General features: G+C 39.5%; 1 protein-coding gene across 10 annotated transcripts in view; it reads right to left on the reverse strand.

Annotated features, from left to right (window-relative positions):
* The window catches only part of LOC128689066 (sorting nexin-24), a 66166-nt gene extending 45958 nt beyond the window's left edge, over positions 1-20208 (reverse strand). For 2 of the 10 annotated variants that reach the window (XM_053777140.2, XM_053777145.2), the window contains exons 1-3: positions 20058-20208; positions 16716-16791; positions 4892-5050 (exon numbers count right to left, since the gene is read on the reverse strand). Coding sequence is in view for 3 of the 10 variants with exons in the window: in XM_053777145.2 (XP_053633120.1) it covers positions 4892-5050; positions 16716-16727 (171 nt within the window). In the remaining 7 variants the exon portion in view is untranslated. Of the gene's footprint in view, positions 1-4891; positions 5051-11421; positions 11557-16167; positions 16288-16715; positions 16792-19837; positions 19860-19881; positions 19957-20057 lie in introns of those variants that run through there. The other 8 variants (XM_053777141.2, XM_070087116.1, XM_070087117.1 and 5 more) reach the window with 8 other exon arrangements.
* Between the last annotated feature and the right edge of the window lie 278 nt (positions 20209-20486).

Raw genomic sequence — 20486 nt, forward strand, 5'->3', positions numbered from 1 at the left:
ATATTTACAGCTATTAAGATTAATGAACTCAAGCACCATGCAGATATGCTTGCACATTTTACATCAGGCTTAGTAATGTTTCTGTGAATTGCCACAGACCCTTTCACACTGATTAAGCCTTGTGCTGTTGGGGAGAAAATATTCGCAGAGTCTTTTCTTACATAGCTCCAAGTGTTTAATAGGTTGACAAGATCTATTAAAGGTCAAAAATCTGTTCATGCTTTCAAGTCTCAGCTGAGTGCATGTCTCTTTTCTAGAGCTTATGATCCTGATGATCATACTGTCATGCTTGAATATAAAATTTAGTATTTCTTCATCACCATTGTTGTTGCATTTATGGCTTGGTGTGTGAGTGTTTGTGAATTCCTTGAAAGACAATGCACTCAAAAATAACATTATTATATTATTACTACTATTATATATTTATTATTATATATTATATACTTATTATTCCTAGGTAGTAGGTTGGTAGACAGCAACCACCCAGGGAGGTACTACCGTCCTGCCAAGTGAGTGTAAAATGAAAGCCTGTAATTGTTTTACATGATGGTAGGATTGCTGGTGTCTCTTTTTTTCTGTCTCATAAACATGCAAGATTTCAGGTACGTCTTGCTACTTCTACTTACACTTAGGTCACACTACACATACATGTACAAGCACACCCCTCTGGGTTTTCTTCTATTTTCTTTCTAGTTCTTGTTCTTGTTTATTTCCACTTATCTCCATGGGGAAGTGGAACAGAATTCTTCCTCCGTAAGCCATGCGTGTTGTAAGAGGCGACTAAAATGCCGGGAGCAAGGGGCTAGTAGCCCCTTCTCCTGTATAAATTACTAAATTTAAAAAGAGAAACTTTCGTTTTTCTTTTTGGGCCACCCTGCCTTGGTGGGATGCAGCCGGTTGAAAAAAAAAAAATATTTATTATACATTATATATTTATTATTCCTAGGTAGTAGGTTGGTTGACAGCAACCGCCCAGGGAGGTACTACCGTCCTGCCAAGTGAGTGTAAAACGGAAGCCTGTAATTGTTTTACACGATGGTAGGATTGCTGGTGTCTCCTTTTTTTTCTGTCTCGTACACATGCAAGATTTCAGGTACATCTTGCTACTTCTACTTACACTTAGGTCACACTACACATACATGTACAAGCACACTCCTCTGGGTTTTCTTCTATTTTCTTTCTAGTTCTTGTTCTTGTTTATTTCCTCTGATCTCCATGGGGAAGTGGAACAGAATTCTTCCTCCGTACGCCATGCATGTTGTAAGAGGCAACTAAAATGCCGGGAGCAAGGGGCTAGTAACCCCTTCTCCTGTATATATTACTAAATGTAAAAGGAGAAACTTTCGTTTTTTCCTTTTGGGCCACCCCGCCTCGGTGGGATACGGCTGATGTGTTGAAAGAAGAAAGATTTATTATTATATAATATACAATTATAATTAATTGTCACCCTGCCTCGGTGGGAGACGGCCGACTTGTTGAAAAAAAAAAAATATATATAATTATTATTCCTAGGTAGTAGGTTGGCTGACAGCAACCGCCCAGGGAGGCACTACTGTCCTGCCAAGTGAGTGTAAAACGGAAGCCTGTAATTGTTTTACACGATGGTAGGATTGCTGGTGTGTCTTTTTTTTTCTGTCTCGTTTTCTGTCTCTGGGTTTTCTTCTATTTTCTTTCTAGTTCTTGTTCTTGTTTATTTCCTCTTCCCTCCATGGGGAAGTGGAACAAAATTCTTCCTCCATACGCCATGCGTGCTGTAAGAGGCGACTAAAATGCCAAGAGCAAGGGGCTAGTAACCCCTTCTCCTGTATATATTACTAAATGTAAAAGGAGAAACTTTCGTTTCTTTTGGGCCACCCCCGCCTCGGTGGGATACGGCCGGTGTGTTGAAAGAAAGATATATATTGATATTATATATTTATTACTATATATAGTGGTACCTGGGTATATATCTGCTATGGAGTAAGTCCAACTTGGTATACGTCCTGTTTGGACATGAAAATTTTTGCTTGGTATAAGACCTTTGTTTGGAATACGACTCGTGTGCTAGAGCTTGTATGGGTCAAATGAGTTGTGCTTGGGCCAAGTGTAAGAAGTTATTTAGAGGAGAAAAACCTGCATCTGAAGTCTCTCCTCATAATGGACAATGCTCCAGCTCACCCTCCAAGCTTGCAGGACTATATGCTGCCGGAGTTTGACTTATCACTGTACAGCTTCTCCCCCCTAACACGACTCCTCTCATTCAGCCCATGGATCAGCTGGTCATCCAGAGGTGCTTTAAAGTGACTTCTGACACAGAGTTAACCCTGAGAGAGTTTTGGAAAGATCACTTTACTATCTCCCATTGCATAACTCTCATTGACAAAGCCTGGCAGGAAGTTTCATACAGAACAATGAACTCTGCTTGGAGGAATTTGTGGCCAGAAGCAGTGGCTGAAAGGGACTTTGAGGCTGTGTCTACAGTGGAGGATATTGTCTGTCTGGGCAGGTCCATGGGTCTGGATGTGAGTGATGGTGATGAGTTAGTGGAGGGGCATGGGGAAGAGCTGACCACTGAGGAGCTGCAGGAACTTGAGGAGGAGGAGCACAAGACTAATATGGATGCACTCTCTTCAGGCTTGGAAGAGAAGATAGAAGCACCTACTTCATTAATCAAGGAAATCTTTGCCAAATGGATGAACATCAAAAACTTTGCAGAAAAGTACCACCTCAACAAAGCCCAAACAAGCTGTAATAGCATTGTCTGGAATGACCAGACAATGTCACATTTCTGAAACATCCTGAGGAGAAGGCAGAAGCAAAGTTCTTTGGACAGATTTTTAATAAAAGTCAAACCTGGTGAGCTTCAACCAGATCCAAATAGGGAAAAGAGAAGGGGATTCTCCTTCCAAACAATAATATTTCCTCCTCCTCCCTTCTCAGCACTATCCTAGTAGGCGCTCGACTCTTTTCAGCAAAGTAAAGTGAGGTTAAATTTGCATTTACAGTGGTACCTCAAGTTTCAAACAGCTCCCAACTCAAACAATTATGTAAGTGTACTTTTGTAAGTGCTTTTGTTAGTGTATTTTTGGGGGTCTAAAACGGACTAATCTAATTTGCATTATTCCTTATGGGAACAAATTTGTTCGGTATTGGCACTCGAACAGCCTTCTGGAACGAATTAAGTTCGTAATTCGAGGTACCACTGTATTTTATCTAATTCTTTTGTATTTTTGTATGTATTTTAGTATTAAGCAGTGTTTAAATTACATATTTTAGTATTAAACAGTGTTTAAAGTATTCTATACAGCCCCACCAATGTATAATGTGCCAATAACAATAAGATTTTTTTTCATGGGAACGGATAAATCGTTTTCCCTATATTTCTTTTGGGAAAGTTCGTTTGGTATACGTCCTGTTTGGTATAAGTCCAAGGTCCTGGAATGGGTTAAGGACGTACACCGAGGTACCACTCTATTATTGTTATTACAAAATTTTTTTAAACTACTTATAACCCACATTAAAAAATATAATGGAAAAAAGATCTCCACGAACAGTTCTAAATCTACTGGAAATATAGTCAAACAGGAAAAAAAAAATTGCAAAGCTACAACATAGCAATCCAGATAATAATAATAATAATAATAATAATAATAATAATAATAATAATACACAGTGGACCCTCGGCTATCGGCCCTAATCCATTCCAGAAGGTCGGCCTAAATCCGAAATGGCTGAAAACAGAAATAATATTTCCCATAAGAAATAATGCAAATCCAATTAATCCATCTCAGACACCCAAAAGCATTAACAAAAAATACATTTTATAGAGAATAACTATAGTTTTACATGCACAAAACAATGAGAAATAAATATAAAGCACAAATTTTAATGATAAATGAACATCACATACCTTTATTAAAGACTCTTGTTGGCGTACTGAAGGCGAGGAGGGGAGAGGGAGTTGGGAATCCTCCTCCATAAGGACTTCAAGTATCAAAGCCCTATCTAAGGCTTTGACACTGCCACAGTACATTCATTACTTACCTTAAAATATTTGTAGTCTCGATGTAGGGCGAGAGGTGAGTAGCATTTATCTGTAGGAATTCAGTGTAAGTAGCCGGTAGATGTAGTATTACATAGACATACCATGTTCACTGAGTTTAATCGTTTCTAACAACTACCTTTAGATGCTGTCATAAACAAAGGGAGAGGAAATGAATAATTCATGCTGAGAATTGTAAACAAATGCTCATGAAGGGCGGTGACTGGACCAGATGCCAGCTTCAGAGTTTTCTCTAACGTTGAATCAGTGAAAACGTGATGTTTACCCTCCACCCTCCTCCTTGATTCGCCGGTACTCACCACTTGATAGCATATAAACATTGCATGTTTATATGTTATGTAATGTGTTTCTTATATAATTTTGAAAAAAAATATCATAGATGAATTAATGAAAATGTCTATATTAACCTAAAATAAGACATTTAATGTGCCCAAGACTGATTATTATTATGCGTCCACACGGCCAATCTCCGAAATAACAGCTGATAACTGGGATAGAATTTCAGCCAAAAAAGTGGGCGAAAACCGAATTGGCCGATATCCGGAATGGCCGATAACCAAGGGTCCACTGTAATAATAATAATAATGTTTATTTCTTTATGCCATACAAATAATATAGTTTAAATGAAAAATTACATTGGTAGGCAAAAATGAAAGTCACTAATTACACAGTGCATTTCGGGGAAGTAATTATAAGGCTTGCACATTACTACTTCAGAACTAGACAAAGATTTATTTTAACTATACTGCTTTCATCTTACCTCTGTACTCTATCTCTCCATAAAAAGCACAAGTACAGTACAGTACTAAATATAAAAGTACAGTATGTAGCAAATATAATAAAGTATACCTCTTTGTACAGGCTATGAAATGCAGAATATCTCTTCTCAAGCTTATGGACGCGTCCCACGTAGCAAACTTCTAAGCAATAGACATAATGGCTCCTGCCCCCTTCACCCTCTACTTGTCGATAGCGGGGGATGTATGCACGTATCATTCCGGGCATATGCTGTAATATTGCATTATTATTCATTAATATGTACATAAAAAATCAAATATATTCAGTACAACCTTGATTTACACGAGCCTCCCAAAAAGACAACTATAACAATATGTGATTGAAATAATACAACCATAAATCAACCTGCACTGAAAAGTCCCAAATGCACATACATTAAAGTGTGAAAAAGTCATCATGGAACTGCATATGTAATGGCATTTATATGCCTTAACTCCTTGATCCAGTGGCTGTAACAATGCTATCATAGTCAGTGGTAAAAATATGTACAATCTGCACATTTGGGTCCAGAGACTGCAAGATTTCAGGATGACTATGGGAATTATGAAGAGTCAGGAGAACCTTGAATGCAAGGTTCTTCCTGGCCAGGTACATCTTACCGAAGGAGTCAAGTAATGCTTGAACTAATCAATGAACAGGGCATCAGTCATCTGTGCTGCCCTGTAAGATTGCCAAATAATAAACAGAAAGGTTTTGTTTCGTCCAGTCCTTTGCTGCTTTGAGCCCAGGTGCCAATTTTCTTGCTTGCTGATGCAAGATATTAAGTAAGTTTATTCAGGTATACACAAATACAGTTACATAGATTATCATACATGGCAGCATATGTGTAAAGAACCTTGGACAACCCAAAAACAAGGCAGACAGAGTGACTTCTCTTCCATTATAACCCTGTCTCATCTGCATTAAGCACTTGCTTGGGAATGTAATAATTCTCAGAAATAATTTATGCAAACTCAGCAGAGAAAATTTCTAGTGTCAATATGATATGCTGACACACCCTCGTCATTCAACTTTGCTATGCAGTAGACTAAGTGTAAGTGGTTGTGAAGGCTTCCTTGCATCTTACACACAGTTTCATTGTAGGATAATGACTTTTGCTTTATTATCTTAGCACTAAGTGGGCATCTTTCCCTTTGTTTCCCCTCAATCCACACACTAGGTAATTGGTCTAATTTCTTTAGCAGTAGTAACCTATTTGTTATTCTTTCCAGTAGGTTACAATCTGGATTGCTCAATGCACAGCCTCTTCATGTTCTTCTCACTGTCTTTAATGGTATGAATGGTTGATTCTCTGAGGCCAAAGGAATGGGTAGTTTGAAGCAGTCCTAAAACCTCAATTTTCTTTGAAACTGTCAAAGTTTCATGTTTATGTTTGCTCTTGCTGTATCCAGCATCATTAGCATTACTTTTGGCTGACATGGCTAATATCCAGAGAAGAGATGGACTAATGATGATACCCAAAACTATTCAATAAACACCACGTGAATAAGGCATGCCATGCTTCCAGAATGCAACTGTTGGCAACATGGGTGAGGGGGCGGGGGGAGTAAAAGGGGGTGATACTAGGTCTCTCCAAGAACAATGGATATGTCCATAGGCTTAATCTGGCCAGGGAATTATTCCACAGAGCAGCAATCTGAGATTTTGCAAGGAGCTCAGCTCAATGCTGAATTTTTCACATTTTATGGCACATATGCTTGGGGTTTTTTCTGACTGAATCAGTCTACAGTTACAGTTGTTCAAATGAGCTGGTTTGAATATACATTCTAGTGGTTTTGAGCTAAGTGGGGGGTTTACTGTACTGTATTTGTGTGTTAATGTATAGTGTTTTACATACATTTACATTCTTCATGAAAGTAAACAATAAACATCCAATTTTGTAAATCATGTATGAGAATAAAGACAAACATTTTTGGCAATTATACTGCAGTTCCATGCAATGCAATGTTCATATAAGTGAATGGACAGTACCACAATCAAATAGAAAAATAAAAATACACAAACATTAATTCCAAGAACTCTTGTAATGTTGTGAAAAAAATAAGGAAAACACCTGCAAGAAAGAAAATGACTTTACATCTATACTGTATCACCAAAAAGAACTTGAAACAAAAGGAATGCTATAATAGTACACTATATTCACATAAATTTAGCACGTAAAGAATGCAACTATTAAGACAAGACAGTTTTACTAAACAAGCCAAGGCAAAAGCAATATATGTTGTCAACCTTATTTCAGTAAATAAAGCATAGGCTGTCAAAATAAATGTGTAAAGAGGGAGTAATCATAACAAGTAGCAGGGCACTGGCAATTGTGAAGCTGTTGAAAAATCCCCTTCATAGATGTGTTCACACAGTGGCTGAAGAATGGAATGGTGTACTACAACTGTTACAACTTCTGGCAGGAAAAATTTTTTTTTAGAAACTTTTAAGAAAGAACAGCATGACTCTTTTCCAATTACTTTTCTAACAGCTTACCTTCCTAAATGTTGAATCATAACTGACAATCAGGGCATGCTAACCCAGCCCCAAAATGTGGGGAAGCTTTGAGCCACTGGGCCAATGATTGGCTTTGATGTCACTTTTTAGCAGTGGTAATGGTTGTACTTGAACCCTTAATTCTTCCAAGAATACCTCATTATTTACTATATATCTTTTTTTACCATCTATAGCCCATTCATTTCTTCCAGCCAGCTAAACATTAATAAGTAGACAACTTTACCTTTACAGAAGCCCATTACTATACAAGCCCATTACTATACATAGACTAATTATCTCACAATCAGTTATTTGACTTCCAACAATACCCAGTAGGCTTGTTCAATCTGGCACTTAAACAGGTAATGCAAAAAAAAAAGGACCATAAAAAATTGTGTCCATCTGGTGTTGTTGAGAAGCCAAGTCACCCTTTTTCCAGAAGGGATCAGATAATCCATGATCTACATACAGCCTCTTGACGTACTCATTTACCGATGACTCAGACTTACGATGGGCTCTCTGACCAGTGTGCACACCTAAACAGTGTATATTAGAGCTGATTTCCTCTATTCTTTTTATTACAATATACAGTACACTATTGTATAAACATTTAAAAAATATCATGAATGTTATAAATGGTGCAAAAGTGACAGTAAAACAATATCAAAGACGGTTAACACAAACCCACTACCACTATAGTATGCTCCTCACTTAGCGATGTGGTCTTAGGAATGGAACTCCGATATTAAGTGAGGAGAGGCTGTATTGTTTGAGGCACTGTTATGCAGGTTTCTGCATTGAATTGTAATATGTATTATGGAGAAGTGTGCCGTAATTTTATAAACCATGTTATTATTGTGAACTATAATTTTATATCTTTATTTGGGTGTATGTGCTGAGGGAAATGTGGGTGTGCATATTTAGTGTCTGTATATATTGTTGGAAGTAATAAATATACACAGCATCTCCTCATTTAACGATGGAGTTCTGTTGCCAAGACCATGTCGGTAAACGAATTTGTCGCTAAATGAGGAGCATACTTACTATAATAGTACACTGCAGTGGGTTTGTGTCAACCAACTTTGATATTATTTTAATGTCACCTTTGCACCATTTGTAGCATTTCTTATATATTTTTAAATGTTCATACAGTAGTGTACTGTACAGTGCATCCCCGGTTTGCGATGGCATCGGTATCCGATAAATCCGGTATTTGATACATTTTAACGCAAAAATTTTGCCTCGGTTCCCGTTAAAAAACCCGGTATACGCGATTTGTCCAAGACGTGTCCAAGTGTGGCCTGAACTGCCCCGTGTGTGCCAGTGTTTACAAGCCAGCCAGTGTGCTCGCATCTAAGGATACATTCGGTACATTCCATATTATCACAGTGTTTTTGGTGCTTGCTTCTGCAAAATAAGTCACCATGGGTCCCAAGAAAGCTTCTAGTGCCAACCCTTCAAGAAAAAGGGTGCTAATGACTATTGAAATGAAGAAAGAGATATAATTGCAAAGTACAAAAATGGAGTGCGTGTGTCGGAGATGGCCAGGTTGTATACAAAACCCCAATCAACCATCGCTACTATAGTGACCAGGAAAACGGCAATCAAGGAAGCTGTTGTTGCAAAAGGTGCAACTGTGATTACGAAACAGCGACCGCAAGTGTTAGAAGATGTTGAGAGACTGTTATTGGTGTGGATAAATGACAAACAGATAGCAGGAGATAGCATCTCTCAAGCGATCATTTGTGAAAAGGCTAGGCAGTTGCATGACGATTTGGTAAAGAAATTGCCTGCAACTAGTGGTGATGTGAGTGAATTTAAGGCACTACGATTTAAGAATCGTAGTGGCATACATAGTGTGATTAGGCATGGTGAGGCTGCCAGTTCGGACCAAAAAGCAGCTGAAAAATATGTGAAGGAATTCAAGGATTACATACAGTGAAGACTTGAAACCTGAACAAGTGTTTAATTGTGACAAAACAGGCCTGTTTTGGAAGAAATTGCCAAGCAGGACCTACATTACTCAGGAGGAAAAAGGCACTCCCAGGACATAAGCCTATGAAAGACAGGCTTACTCTTCTGATGTGTGCCAATGCTAGTGGTGATTGCAAAGTAAAGCCTTTATTGGTATATCACTCAGAAACTCCCAGAGCATTCAGGCAAAAGAATATCCTCAAGGCTAATTTGTGTGTGCTGTGGAGGGCAAACAGTAAGGCATGGGTCACTAGGGACTTTTTCTATGACTGGTTACACCATGCATTTGCCCCCAATGTGAAAAATTACCTAATTGAAAAGAAATTAGACCTTAAGTGCCTCCTGGTATTAGACAATGCCCCTGGTCATCCTACAGACTTGGCAGAGTGACTTTCTGGGGACATGAGCTTCATTAAGGTCAAGTTTTTGCCTCCTAATACCACTCCTCTCCTGCAGCCCATGGACCAGCAGGTCATTTCCAACTTCAAGAAACTGTACACAAATGCTATGTTTGAAAGGTGCTTTGAAGTGACCACAGACACTTGATTGACTCTAAAAGAGTTTTGGAAGGATCACTTTAATATCCTCAATTGTGTAAACCTTATAGGTAAGGCTTGAGAGAGAGTGACTAAGAGGACCTTGAACTCTGCTTGGAAAAAACTGTGGCCAGAATGTGTAGACAAAAGGGATTTTGAAGGGTTTGAGGCTAACCCTGGGAATACTATGCCAGTTGAGGAATCCATTGTGGCATTGGGGAAGTCCTTGGGGTTGGAGGTTAGCGAGGAGGATGTGGAAGAGTTGGTGGAGGAGGACAATGACGAACTAACCACTGATGAGCTGCTAGATCACCTTCAACAGCAAGAGGCCAGACCTGAGGAAACTGCTTCGGAGGAGGGGATAGAGAAATTGAAGAAGTTGCCTACTTCAAAGATTAAGGAAATGTGTGTGCAAAGTGACTTGAAGTGCAAACCTTTTTTGATGAAAATCACCCTGACACAGCTACTGCAAGCCATGTTGGCAACCTGTACAATGACAATGTTGTGAACCACTTTAGGAAAGTCATAAAGGAACGAGAAGTACAGGCCTCTATGGACAGATATGTTGTGCGACAGAAGTCCAGTGACTCTCAAGCTGGTCCTAGTGGCATTAAAAGAAGAAGGGAAGTAACCCTGCAAAAGGACTTGCTACCTCAAGTCCCAATGGAAGGGGATTCCTCCTTCTAAACAATAAGTTCGACACTCTCCCCTCCTCCCATCCCATCAATCATCACCAGATCTTCATTAAAGGTAAGTGTCATGTATTCTATTGTTAGTAGAGTACTACAAACTGTGCATGTCTTCTTCAGTTTGTGTGCATTAAACTTAATATTTCACGTGGTAAAATTTTTTTTCATACTTTTGGGTGTCTTGCACAGATTAATTTGATTTCTATTATTTTTTATGGGGAAAATTGATTCACTTTTCGATAATTTTGGTTTACGATGAGCTCTCAGGAACGGATTAATATCGCAAACCGGGGGTCCACTGTACATTGCAATAAACAGAATAGAGGAAATCAGCTCTAACATACATTATTTAGGTATGCAAACTGGTCAGAGAGCCTGTCATAAGTCCAAGTCATCGGTAAACGAGTACATCGCTAAGTAAGGAGAGGCTGTGTTTTCCTAACGAGGAATTTTGTCTGAACCCTCTAATTGCCAAACCATTGAAGTAGTGAATGCTCATTTAGCGCTTTCTGTTTTGATTAGGGTAGCCCTGATCAAGGCCTTAAGCCTCTAGGCGCCCCATTTTCTGCGTAACAGGAACTCCCCAGTGAAGACTAGACAATAACATCAGTAAACCAAACTTTTGGACTAGAATACACATACAGTGGTACATTGAGTTTTGAACTTAATCCATTCCAGGAGCTAGTTCTAAAGTCAAAACGTTCGAAACTCAAAGCAATATTTCCCATAAGAAATAATGTAAATATAACTGTAATCCGTTCCGGAAACCCAAAAATATTCACAAAAAAATACATTTTATAGAGATTAATTATAGTTTTACATACACACAACAAACATACATAGTACAATTAGTAATAGATAAATAAACATTTAAACAAACATATAAAATAACATTTTTACTTACCTTTATTGAAGATTGTTGATGGCATCTGAAAGATAGGGAGGAGTGAGGGAGCACTTAGGTAACATGTCCTTATCTGGGGTTACTTCCCTTCTTTAAGATGTCCCTAAAATGGAACATAGTTCTCTCACTGAACTTGTTGTAGAGATGGCTTGTTTCAGCTTGCTCAGGGTGATATTTTTTAGCAAATGCTTGCACCCTATTTCACATTGCACAAATCTCCTTAATCTCTGAAGAAGGCACCATCCACCACCACCGCCATCCACCAATACCATCCACCAATACCATCCACCAATACCATCCACCAATACCATCCACCAATACCATCCACCAATACCATCCACCACCACCACCACCACCACCACCACCACCACCATCCACCACCATCACCACCATGGTAGCTTATTTCACAGCTGCACTTAATAAACAAGCATCAAACACAATGAATTAATTGTGAAATGTTTAAATGAGTGTGCAGGTTAGTGTTCACTCAAGCATAAACAAAGCCTGACTGGCTCATGACGCTTGCGCAGGGGACACGGGCAGGCGGACAGGTCTGGTACATGGCTCGAAACACAGGGCACGCTCGATACTCGGGACAAAATTGGTGCGAAAAAAGGTCAAAACTTGAAGTGTTCGATAGTCAATGCGTTCGAAACTCAGGGTTCCACTATTTACCTGGAGTTTACCTGGAGAGAGTTCCGGGGGTCAACGCCTCCGCGGCCCGGTCTGTGACCAGGCCTCCTGTATTTCAAGTTATGACATGATTAGAGTGGATCATTTCTTAACCACAAAATATAAAAGTTTTTGGTTTGCTGCCATGGTTGACTCAATAGTGGTCCCATAGCTCAAATGCTAAAGCATTCAGTTCACACACAGAGGTTCGTGGTTTGATCCCCAGTACAGGTGAAAATGTTAGGATGTGTTTCCTCAAGACACTTACTGTCCCTGTTTATCTATTAGTAAAATAGGTACAGTGGACCCTCCCTTTTTGTCGATCTCCGTTATCGCCGATTTCCATTTTCGTTGACTTTTTTCGTCAATTGTACTGAACCTGTCCAGTGTCCAGTGTGCAGACAAAGCCGCCTCCCACACGTATTCTCAGGCAATGTTGTGTTATTTCTCGGTGAGCGAACATATCCTGCCAGGTCTACATAACCTTTGAATTCCCGCAATGATTTTTCAGTCGCATGTTTATCAGGACTGGCACCCTCACCATGCCTTACAACACTCTGTATGCCACTTTGATTCTTTAATTTTTCGAACCAGCCTTTGCTGGCCTTAAATTCACCAACATCAGCACTCGTTTCAGGCAGATTCTTTGTGAGATTGCCATGCAACTGCCTTGCTTTTTCGCAAATTATTGACTGCACAACACCATCTCCTGCTAACTCTTTCTCTCTGATCTACACCAGCAATAATTTCTCCACTTCTTCAATTGTTTGGGATCTGTTTGGTTATCGTATTCACCCCTTTCGCAACATCAGCTTCCATGATTTCTTTTCTCTTTGCCACAATGGAACTGATCATAGATGGCGCCTTCCCATCCAGCCTGCCGAGTTCAGCAATGCATATGCCACTAAAATATTTTTGAATGATTTCTTTTTCATTTCTACAGTGTTCCTCACTTTCTTTACCAAAAGACTGGCACTAGGAGCTTTTTTGGGGGCCATGGTGGCTTATTTAACAGTCTCACACAATAAACAAGTGCCAAAAACAATGGACTATTACGAAATGTTTGAGTCTAATTTTCTTTCACAAGTGCGCTGATGCTATTTATACCATTTCTACACTAATGCAGTAGTCTGCATAACAGTAAATCTTCTATTTTTTGTAAGAATAAAAATTCAAAGTGGAAAGCAAAAGAAATATAAGAGGGGCCTGGGGATGTGACTAACGAACAGAGAACTTGTTATTTTAGTGCCAGGAATGTCTGTCTTGTTTATTCTGGACCCTATTTGGAAATTGGCATCTTCTGAAATTTGTGTGAAACTGGCAAAATTGACAATTTCTAACTTTATTGGATAGTTGAAATTGGTAAATGGGTGGTCTCTTGTACTCATTCGATAGAAAAAATGGAGTTCTAGCAAAATAAATATGATTTTTGTTGACTAGTACACAGGAATTGGCCGAAAATAGTGCTCCAAGTGGGCAAAATCGCCGATGCGTAAACATTGGCGAGACCGTTCAATTCATGAGAGCATAATTCCGTAAGTTTTCCATCAAATTTCATACTTTTGGTGTCATTATGATTGGCAAAAGATTCTCTATCATTTCACAAGAAAAAAATAATTTTCAGCCCTGAGAACAACTTTAGGAGAGGGCCTCTCAACCCTGAAAGGGTTAAACACACAAACCGAATGTCCACTGTACCTGGGTGTTAGATGACTGGTGTGGGTTGCAACCTGGGGACAAAATTGACCTAATTTGCCCAAAATGTTCTGCATAACAAGGTTTTTTTTATATAGTAGTATGTCACTGATGTCAGCTAGGTCTGTATAACCTGTACACGTACAGTGGAACCTCTGCTTACAAGTGCCCCACCATGCGAGTTTTTCAGGATACGAGCCGTCACTTGGTCCACTTTTTGCTCCTGGATATGAGCCAAAATTCAGGTTGCGAGCTTCCCCCTCAAGGGAGGTTCCTTGATCCTGGTGAGAGGCTCTTCATCTAGGGAATTGGAGGAGGTTTTGTGGGCGAGGGGCCTGGACTTCCAGCAAGCATGCATGAGCGTGTTAGATAGGAGTGAATGGAGACGAATGGTATTTGGGATCTGACGAGCTGTTGGAGTGTGAGCAGGGTAATATTTAGTGAAGGAATTCAGGGAAACCGGTTATTTTTATATAGCCGGACTTGAGTCCTGGAAATGGGAAGAACAATGCCTGCACTATAAAGGAGGGGTTTGGGATATTGGCAGTTTGGAGGGATATGTTGTGTATCTTTATACGAATATGCTTCTAAACCGTTGTGTTCTGAGCACCTCTTTAAAAACAGTGATTATGTGTGAGTGAGGTGAAAGTGTTGAATGATGAAAGTATTTTCTTTTTGGGGATTTTCTTTCTTTTTGGGTCACCCTGCCTCGGTGGGAGATGGCCGACTTGTTAAAAAAAAAAAAAAATAATAATAATAAGCGAGTTTCAGAACATTGCCACTAGGTGGCACAGCCAATGCCACAACATCAGCTGACCTGTGAAATGTGTTTATGTCACCGTGGAAGCATTTCTCGTGTTATTATTGCAAAGTTTCTTTTTTCTAACCGTGGATCCTAAGAAAGTAAGTGCAAAGGACAGTGCTGAGAAGAAAAAGAGGATGATGTCCATGGAATTACAGCATGAAATCATAGATAAACAAGCAAGGTGTGCAGTGGCAGTAGGAGATAGTAGCAAGTAGCCTATCTTCCACTCTCCGCCTCCACCCTTCACCTCCACCTCCGCCAGCGTACGTACACTTTATAAAACTACTTTATTTCTTTATGTCTTTATATAATATTTCTTATTTATGAAACTAGTGCAGTTAGCCTCACAAACACTGTTGTTTTCTCTTATAATAAAAGCATGGGAAGATATTGTCAGCGGGAGAGGGAATGGACGCCGCTGCCACCACTTGCCATATTATGACTATTTTATTCATTCTAGAGTATGTATCATGTTTCTATGTTAATTATATTGTTTATTATGTCATATTAGTTGAATTGTGATAGATAAATAAGCCATAGAGTTGACATTAGAGTCATATTGAAGCATTTTTGTCCTGCCTCCTGAGAGCAGGAATTCTACTAGAATGGATAAATGGCATTTCAATTACTTTAAATGAGGAAAACTGACTCAGCATACAAGTATATCAGGTTACGAGCTAGGTCATGGAACGGATTAAACTCTTAAGCAGAGGTTCCACTGTACTTGTAGAAATAAAGATTTATTATTTCAGTAGTAGTAGTACAGTGGACCCCAAGGTTTATGATATTTTTTCATTCCAGAAGTATGTTCAGGTGCCAGTACTGACCGAATTTGTTCCCATAAGGAATATTGTGAATTAGATTAGTCCATTTCAGACCCCCAAACATACACCTACAAATGCACTTACATAAATACACTTACATAAATGGTCGCATTGGGAGGTGATCGTAAAGCGGGGTCCACTGTATAAGGGCATTTTTTACCAATGTTTACCAATGACACTTGTACAGAACATGCCCAGGGTGTCAAATACAGTGGAACCTCAGTACTCGAACTTAATTAATTCTAGAAGGCTGTTCGAGTGTCGATCTATTGAGTGCCGAACAAATTTTTCATTACCCAATTTTCTTTTTTGTTGGCTGTTATCGCTAATCTTCTTAGGCCCCATGGTGATTCATTTATACAATATAAAAAAACACTAAAATATGCAAAGAAACACGAAATAGTTTACAGCGAAGCTCTGGCAGGTCGTGTATGTTTGGTCGAGTGCCAAGCAAACAGTCGACTACCGAGAGATTTTTTATTACTGAAGAAAGCATTCAAATACCGAACTGTTCGAGTACCGAGGTTCCAGTGTATAAAGAATACAAAAATAAATAGGATAAATAAATAATATGATGGCCTTGTGAAGGGTGTAAAGGGAGAAGAGAAACCTGGAAAAAATATTTCAACAGGTCAGTCAGGAAACATCTGAAAACAAAAACAAGATTTGCAGTAATAACTACATGCCACATGCAAAGCCAAGACTATCAGCTAAACTACAGTATACAGTATTGTAATTTAGCTGCTTTACCTCTGATTCATTGGTTGGATTTATTTTTTTTACTGAATGCAAGAAGAAGAATCTTATTGCAGTGACTAAGAATATGCTTTAGCTTCTACCAGTAAAGTTTCTTTACTGCAAAATTTTGGTCTGAAATCAAAATACATTATAAGATTTGAAAAAAAAAAAAAAGATTATGTTAGTTTAGAATATCTATGAACTATTGCAAGTGTCTATGCTACATATACCATTACTGCAAATAAATGTCTGCATTACAAGTGCCATCAATATCACTCTTAAATTTTCCATGAGTGTTTATAACTTTCATATGCAAGTTACAACAACAACAAAAAAAAATATATATATATGGGCAGCAAACTGAGGTATCTGTGCTTAACTTTTCTATTAGAAATTAAACTGCCAATTATTTAAGTTAATAAACATTTATACAAATGACAATTAGGAGATAAGCAAAGTATTGTGAGTGTCCCAACTATTTTCAGTATCTGAAGCAAAATAATGTAGAAAAATAGAAAATAATATGTCACTGCTCAAGAGCACTGCAATATTTTCCTCACCTTCCTTAGCATTTTGAAGGTGACACAGCAGTGCCAGCTGAGGCAGCTTGATCCTTGAGGTCCACACACACAACAGCTAATTGCAAAGCAGACTTTGTATTAGGGTACTGTAGTAGTAGTAGTTTTTACTGTTAATTTTAGTAGGGCCATGTAAGTGCTATTAGTTCTAGTAGGGCCATGTAAGTATGTACTGTTAGTTCTAGTAGGGCCATGTAAGTATATGCTGTTAGTTCTTGTAGGGCCATGTATGTGCTGTTAGTTCTAGTAGGGCCATGTAAGTACATGCTGTTAGTTCTTGTAGGGCCATGTATGTGCTGTTAGTTCTAGTAGGGCCATATAAGTACATGCTGTTAGCTCTAGTAGGGCCATGTAAGCAAGTGCTGTTAGTTCTAGAAGGGCCATGTAAGTACATGCTGTTAGTTCTTGTAGGGTCATGTATGTGCTGTTAGTTCTAGTAGGGCCATGTAAGTACATGCTGTTAGTTCTAGTAGGGCCATGTAAGCATGTGCTGTTAGTTCTAGTAGGGCCATGTAAGTACATGCTGTTAGCTCTAGTAGGGCCATGTAAGCAAGTGCTGTTAGCTCTAGTAGGGCCATGTAAGTACATGCTGTTAGTTCTAGTAGGGCCATGTAAGTACATGCTGTTAGTTCTAGTAGGGCCATGTAAGTACGTACTGTTAGTTCTAGTAGGGCCATGTATCTGCTGTTAGTTCTAGTAGGGTCATGTATGTGCTGCTAGTTCTAGTAGGGCCATTTAAGTGCTGTTAGTTCTAGTAGGGCCATGAAAGAATGTGCTGTTAGTTCTAAAAGGGCCATGTAAGCAAGTGCTGTTAGTTCTAGTAGGGCCATGTAAGTATGTGCTGTTAATTCTAGTAGAGCCATGTAGGTAAGTGTTGTTAGTTCTAGTAGGGCCATGTAAGTACTGTTAGTTCTAGTAGGGCCAAGTAAGTATGTACTGTTAGTTCTAGTAGGGCCATGTAAGTTTATGTGCAGGTACTGGTACACACAAATAGTTACACAAATTATCATACATAGTAACATGTAAAAATTACCTAGGATAACCCAAAAACATTAGACCTTGTAACATCTTTTTCTTTAAATCTGAAAAGCTAAAAAGCTGTATAACTGTGAAAATATATTAAGCAAATTTGATTGAAAACTAAAAAATCTCGCAAAGATACAGTACTGTATTAAGAAGTGAGAGACTTGCAAAACTGTAATGACACAATTATAAAAAAAAAAAAAAACTTTATTTATTTATTTATTAATTTGAACATGATACAGAAAAGTACAAAAGAATACAGTTAAATGCAGCATGCCAAAGCCACTTGAATGCAGAGCATTACGGGCAGGCTTAAAATTAACTTAAGATTAACTAAGCAATAAAGTATTCAGTGGTAAAACATTATTGTAAACAGATAACAATTAATAAGCACAAATGAGTATTACAAAAACAGGTCGTATGGTTGCTTGCATTGCTGTACAATCAGTATTTATTTATGGCAGGATTCAAACCCACGGCAAGCCAGTCCTAAAACTGGTAGACCATGACCATCAAGACACCTCCAATGTGAGGCCAAACCCATAGGGGTTTGGGAGGCAATCAGGTTTGATCCAAGGAGTTTACCTGGAGAGAGAGTTCTTGGGGTCAACGCCCCCACAGCCCGGTCTATGACCAGGCCTTCTGGTGGATCAGAGCCTGATGAACCAGGCTGTTACTGCTGGCTGCATGCAATCCAATGTACGAGCCACAGCCCGGCTGGTCAGGTACCAACTTTAGGTGCTTGTCCAGTGCCAGCTTGAAGACAGCCAGGGGTCTATTGGTAATCCCCCTTATGTATGCTGGGAGGAAGTTGAACAGTCTTGGGCCCCTGACACTTATTGTATTGTCTCTTAACGTGCTAGCGACACCCCTGCTTTTCATTGGGGGGATGTTGCATCGTCTTCCGAGTCTTTTGCTTTCGTTGCGAGTGATTTTCGTGTGCAAGTTCGGTACTAGTTCTCTAGGATTTTCCAGGTGTATATAATCATGTATCTCTCCCGCCTGCGTTCCAGGGAATACAGGTTTAGGAACTTCAAGCGCTCCCAGTAATTGAGGTGTTTTATCTCCGTTATGCGCGCCGTGAAAGTTCTCTGTACATTTTCTAGGTCGGCAATTTCACCTGCCTTGAAAGGTGCTGTTAGTGTGCAGCAATATTCCAGCCTAGATAGAACAAGCGACCTGAAGAGTGTCATCATGGGCTTGGCCTCCCTAGTTTTGAAGGTTCTCATTATCCATCCTGTCATTTTTCTAGCAGATGCGATTGATACAATGTTATGGTCCTTGAAGGTGAGATCCTCCGACATGATCACTCCCAGGTCTTTAACGTTGGCGTTTCGCTCTATTTTGTGGCCAGAATTTGTTTTGTACTCTGATGAAGATTTAATTTCCTCGTGTTTACCATATCTGAGCAATTGAAATTTCTCATCGTTGAACTTCATATTGTTTTCTGCAGCCCACTGAAAGATTTGGTTGATGTCCGCCTGGAGCCTTGCAGTGTCTGCAATGGAAGACACTGTCATGCAGATTCGGGTGTCATCTGCAAGGGATGTTGAAGAGATTAAATTGACTGGATCAAGAGCACCTTAGCATCAAGGCTCTTGAGGGGGAACTGTGGTAATTGCTTATTATGCATTATTATTATAATCAAAAAGAAGTGCTAAACCACAAGGGTTATACAGCTGCATATTATACAGTATTCCTGATAAAACACCAAACCTGTAAGGGCCACACATCCTGTGAACAGGAAACAATAAGGTTTGATACGAGGAAGCGGAAAAGTCCCAATTTCCTGGATTAAGAGCCCTTCACCGTCATCAAGGCCCCTCCCTACAAGATCCCTCTGATATAACAGTATTTTGGGTTCCTAACAGCTACACAAATAACCCTCACATAGGAGAATGAACTTTATGACGACGTTTCGGTCCTACGTGAATCATTAACTAGTTAACCAAATCAGAACAAAACGTCATATGTTTCATTCTGGTGTTGTTCAGTCAGGTATTGTGCTTTTTTTTTTTCACTAGGTGTCATGTTATGGTACTATCTTCACCTTGCCTTCTCTCTCTCCTTCTTCACTCTACCTGCACTCTAGCCACGACCTTCTCTCTCTCCTTCTTCACTCTACCTGCACTCTAGCCACGTCCTTCTCTCTCTCCTTCTTCACTCTACCTGCACTCTAGCCACGTCCTTCTCTCTCTCCTTCTTCACTCTACCTGCACTCTAGCCACGTCCTTCTCTCTCTCCTTCTTCACTCTACCTGCACTCTAGCCACGTCCTTCTCTCTCTCCTTCTTCACTCTACCTGCACTCTAGCCACGTCCTTCTCCTCTTCAGGTATTGTTGCCTTGGTTCTCCCCATCAAATAGTTACAATTATTGACAAAAATGGAGGTGGTGTTGTTTTGGTTAGGTATTAAGGGTCGAGACGACCTGAGGGCCGTGTCAACCCTTCAGCCCTGGGTTTTGAACCACATATTCACCCTTAATACAGTAAAATACAATATCTTTGTTTCTACAAGTACACCCCTCACGGAAGGTTCCTTGATGTTGGTGAGGGGCTCTTGATTTAGGGAATTGGATCTGTGCTCCAGTTCCCCGAATTAAGCCTGAATGCCTTCCACATCCCCCAGACGCTGTATAATCCTACGGGTTTAGCGCTTCCCCTTGATTATAATAATAATTCTACAAGTACATGTACAAGGTATACAGTCCATAGCTGACATCAATGACAT

Source organism: Cherax quadricarinatus, chromosome 21 (assembly GCF_038502225.1).
Source record: "Cherax quadricarinatus isolate ZL_2023a chromosome 21, ASM3850222v1, whole genome shotgun sequence".
NCBI classification, from domain to species: domain Eukaryota; kingdom Metazoa; phylum Arthropoda; class Malacostraca; order Decapoda; family Parastacidae; genus Cherax; species Cherax quadricarinatus.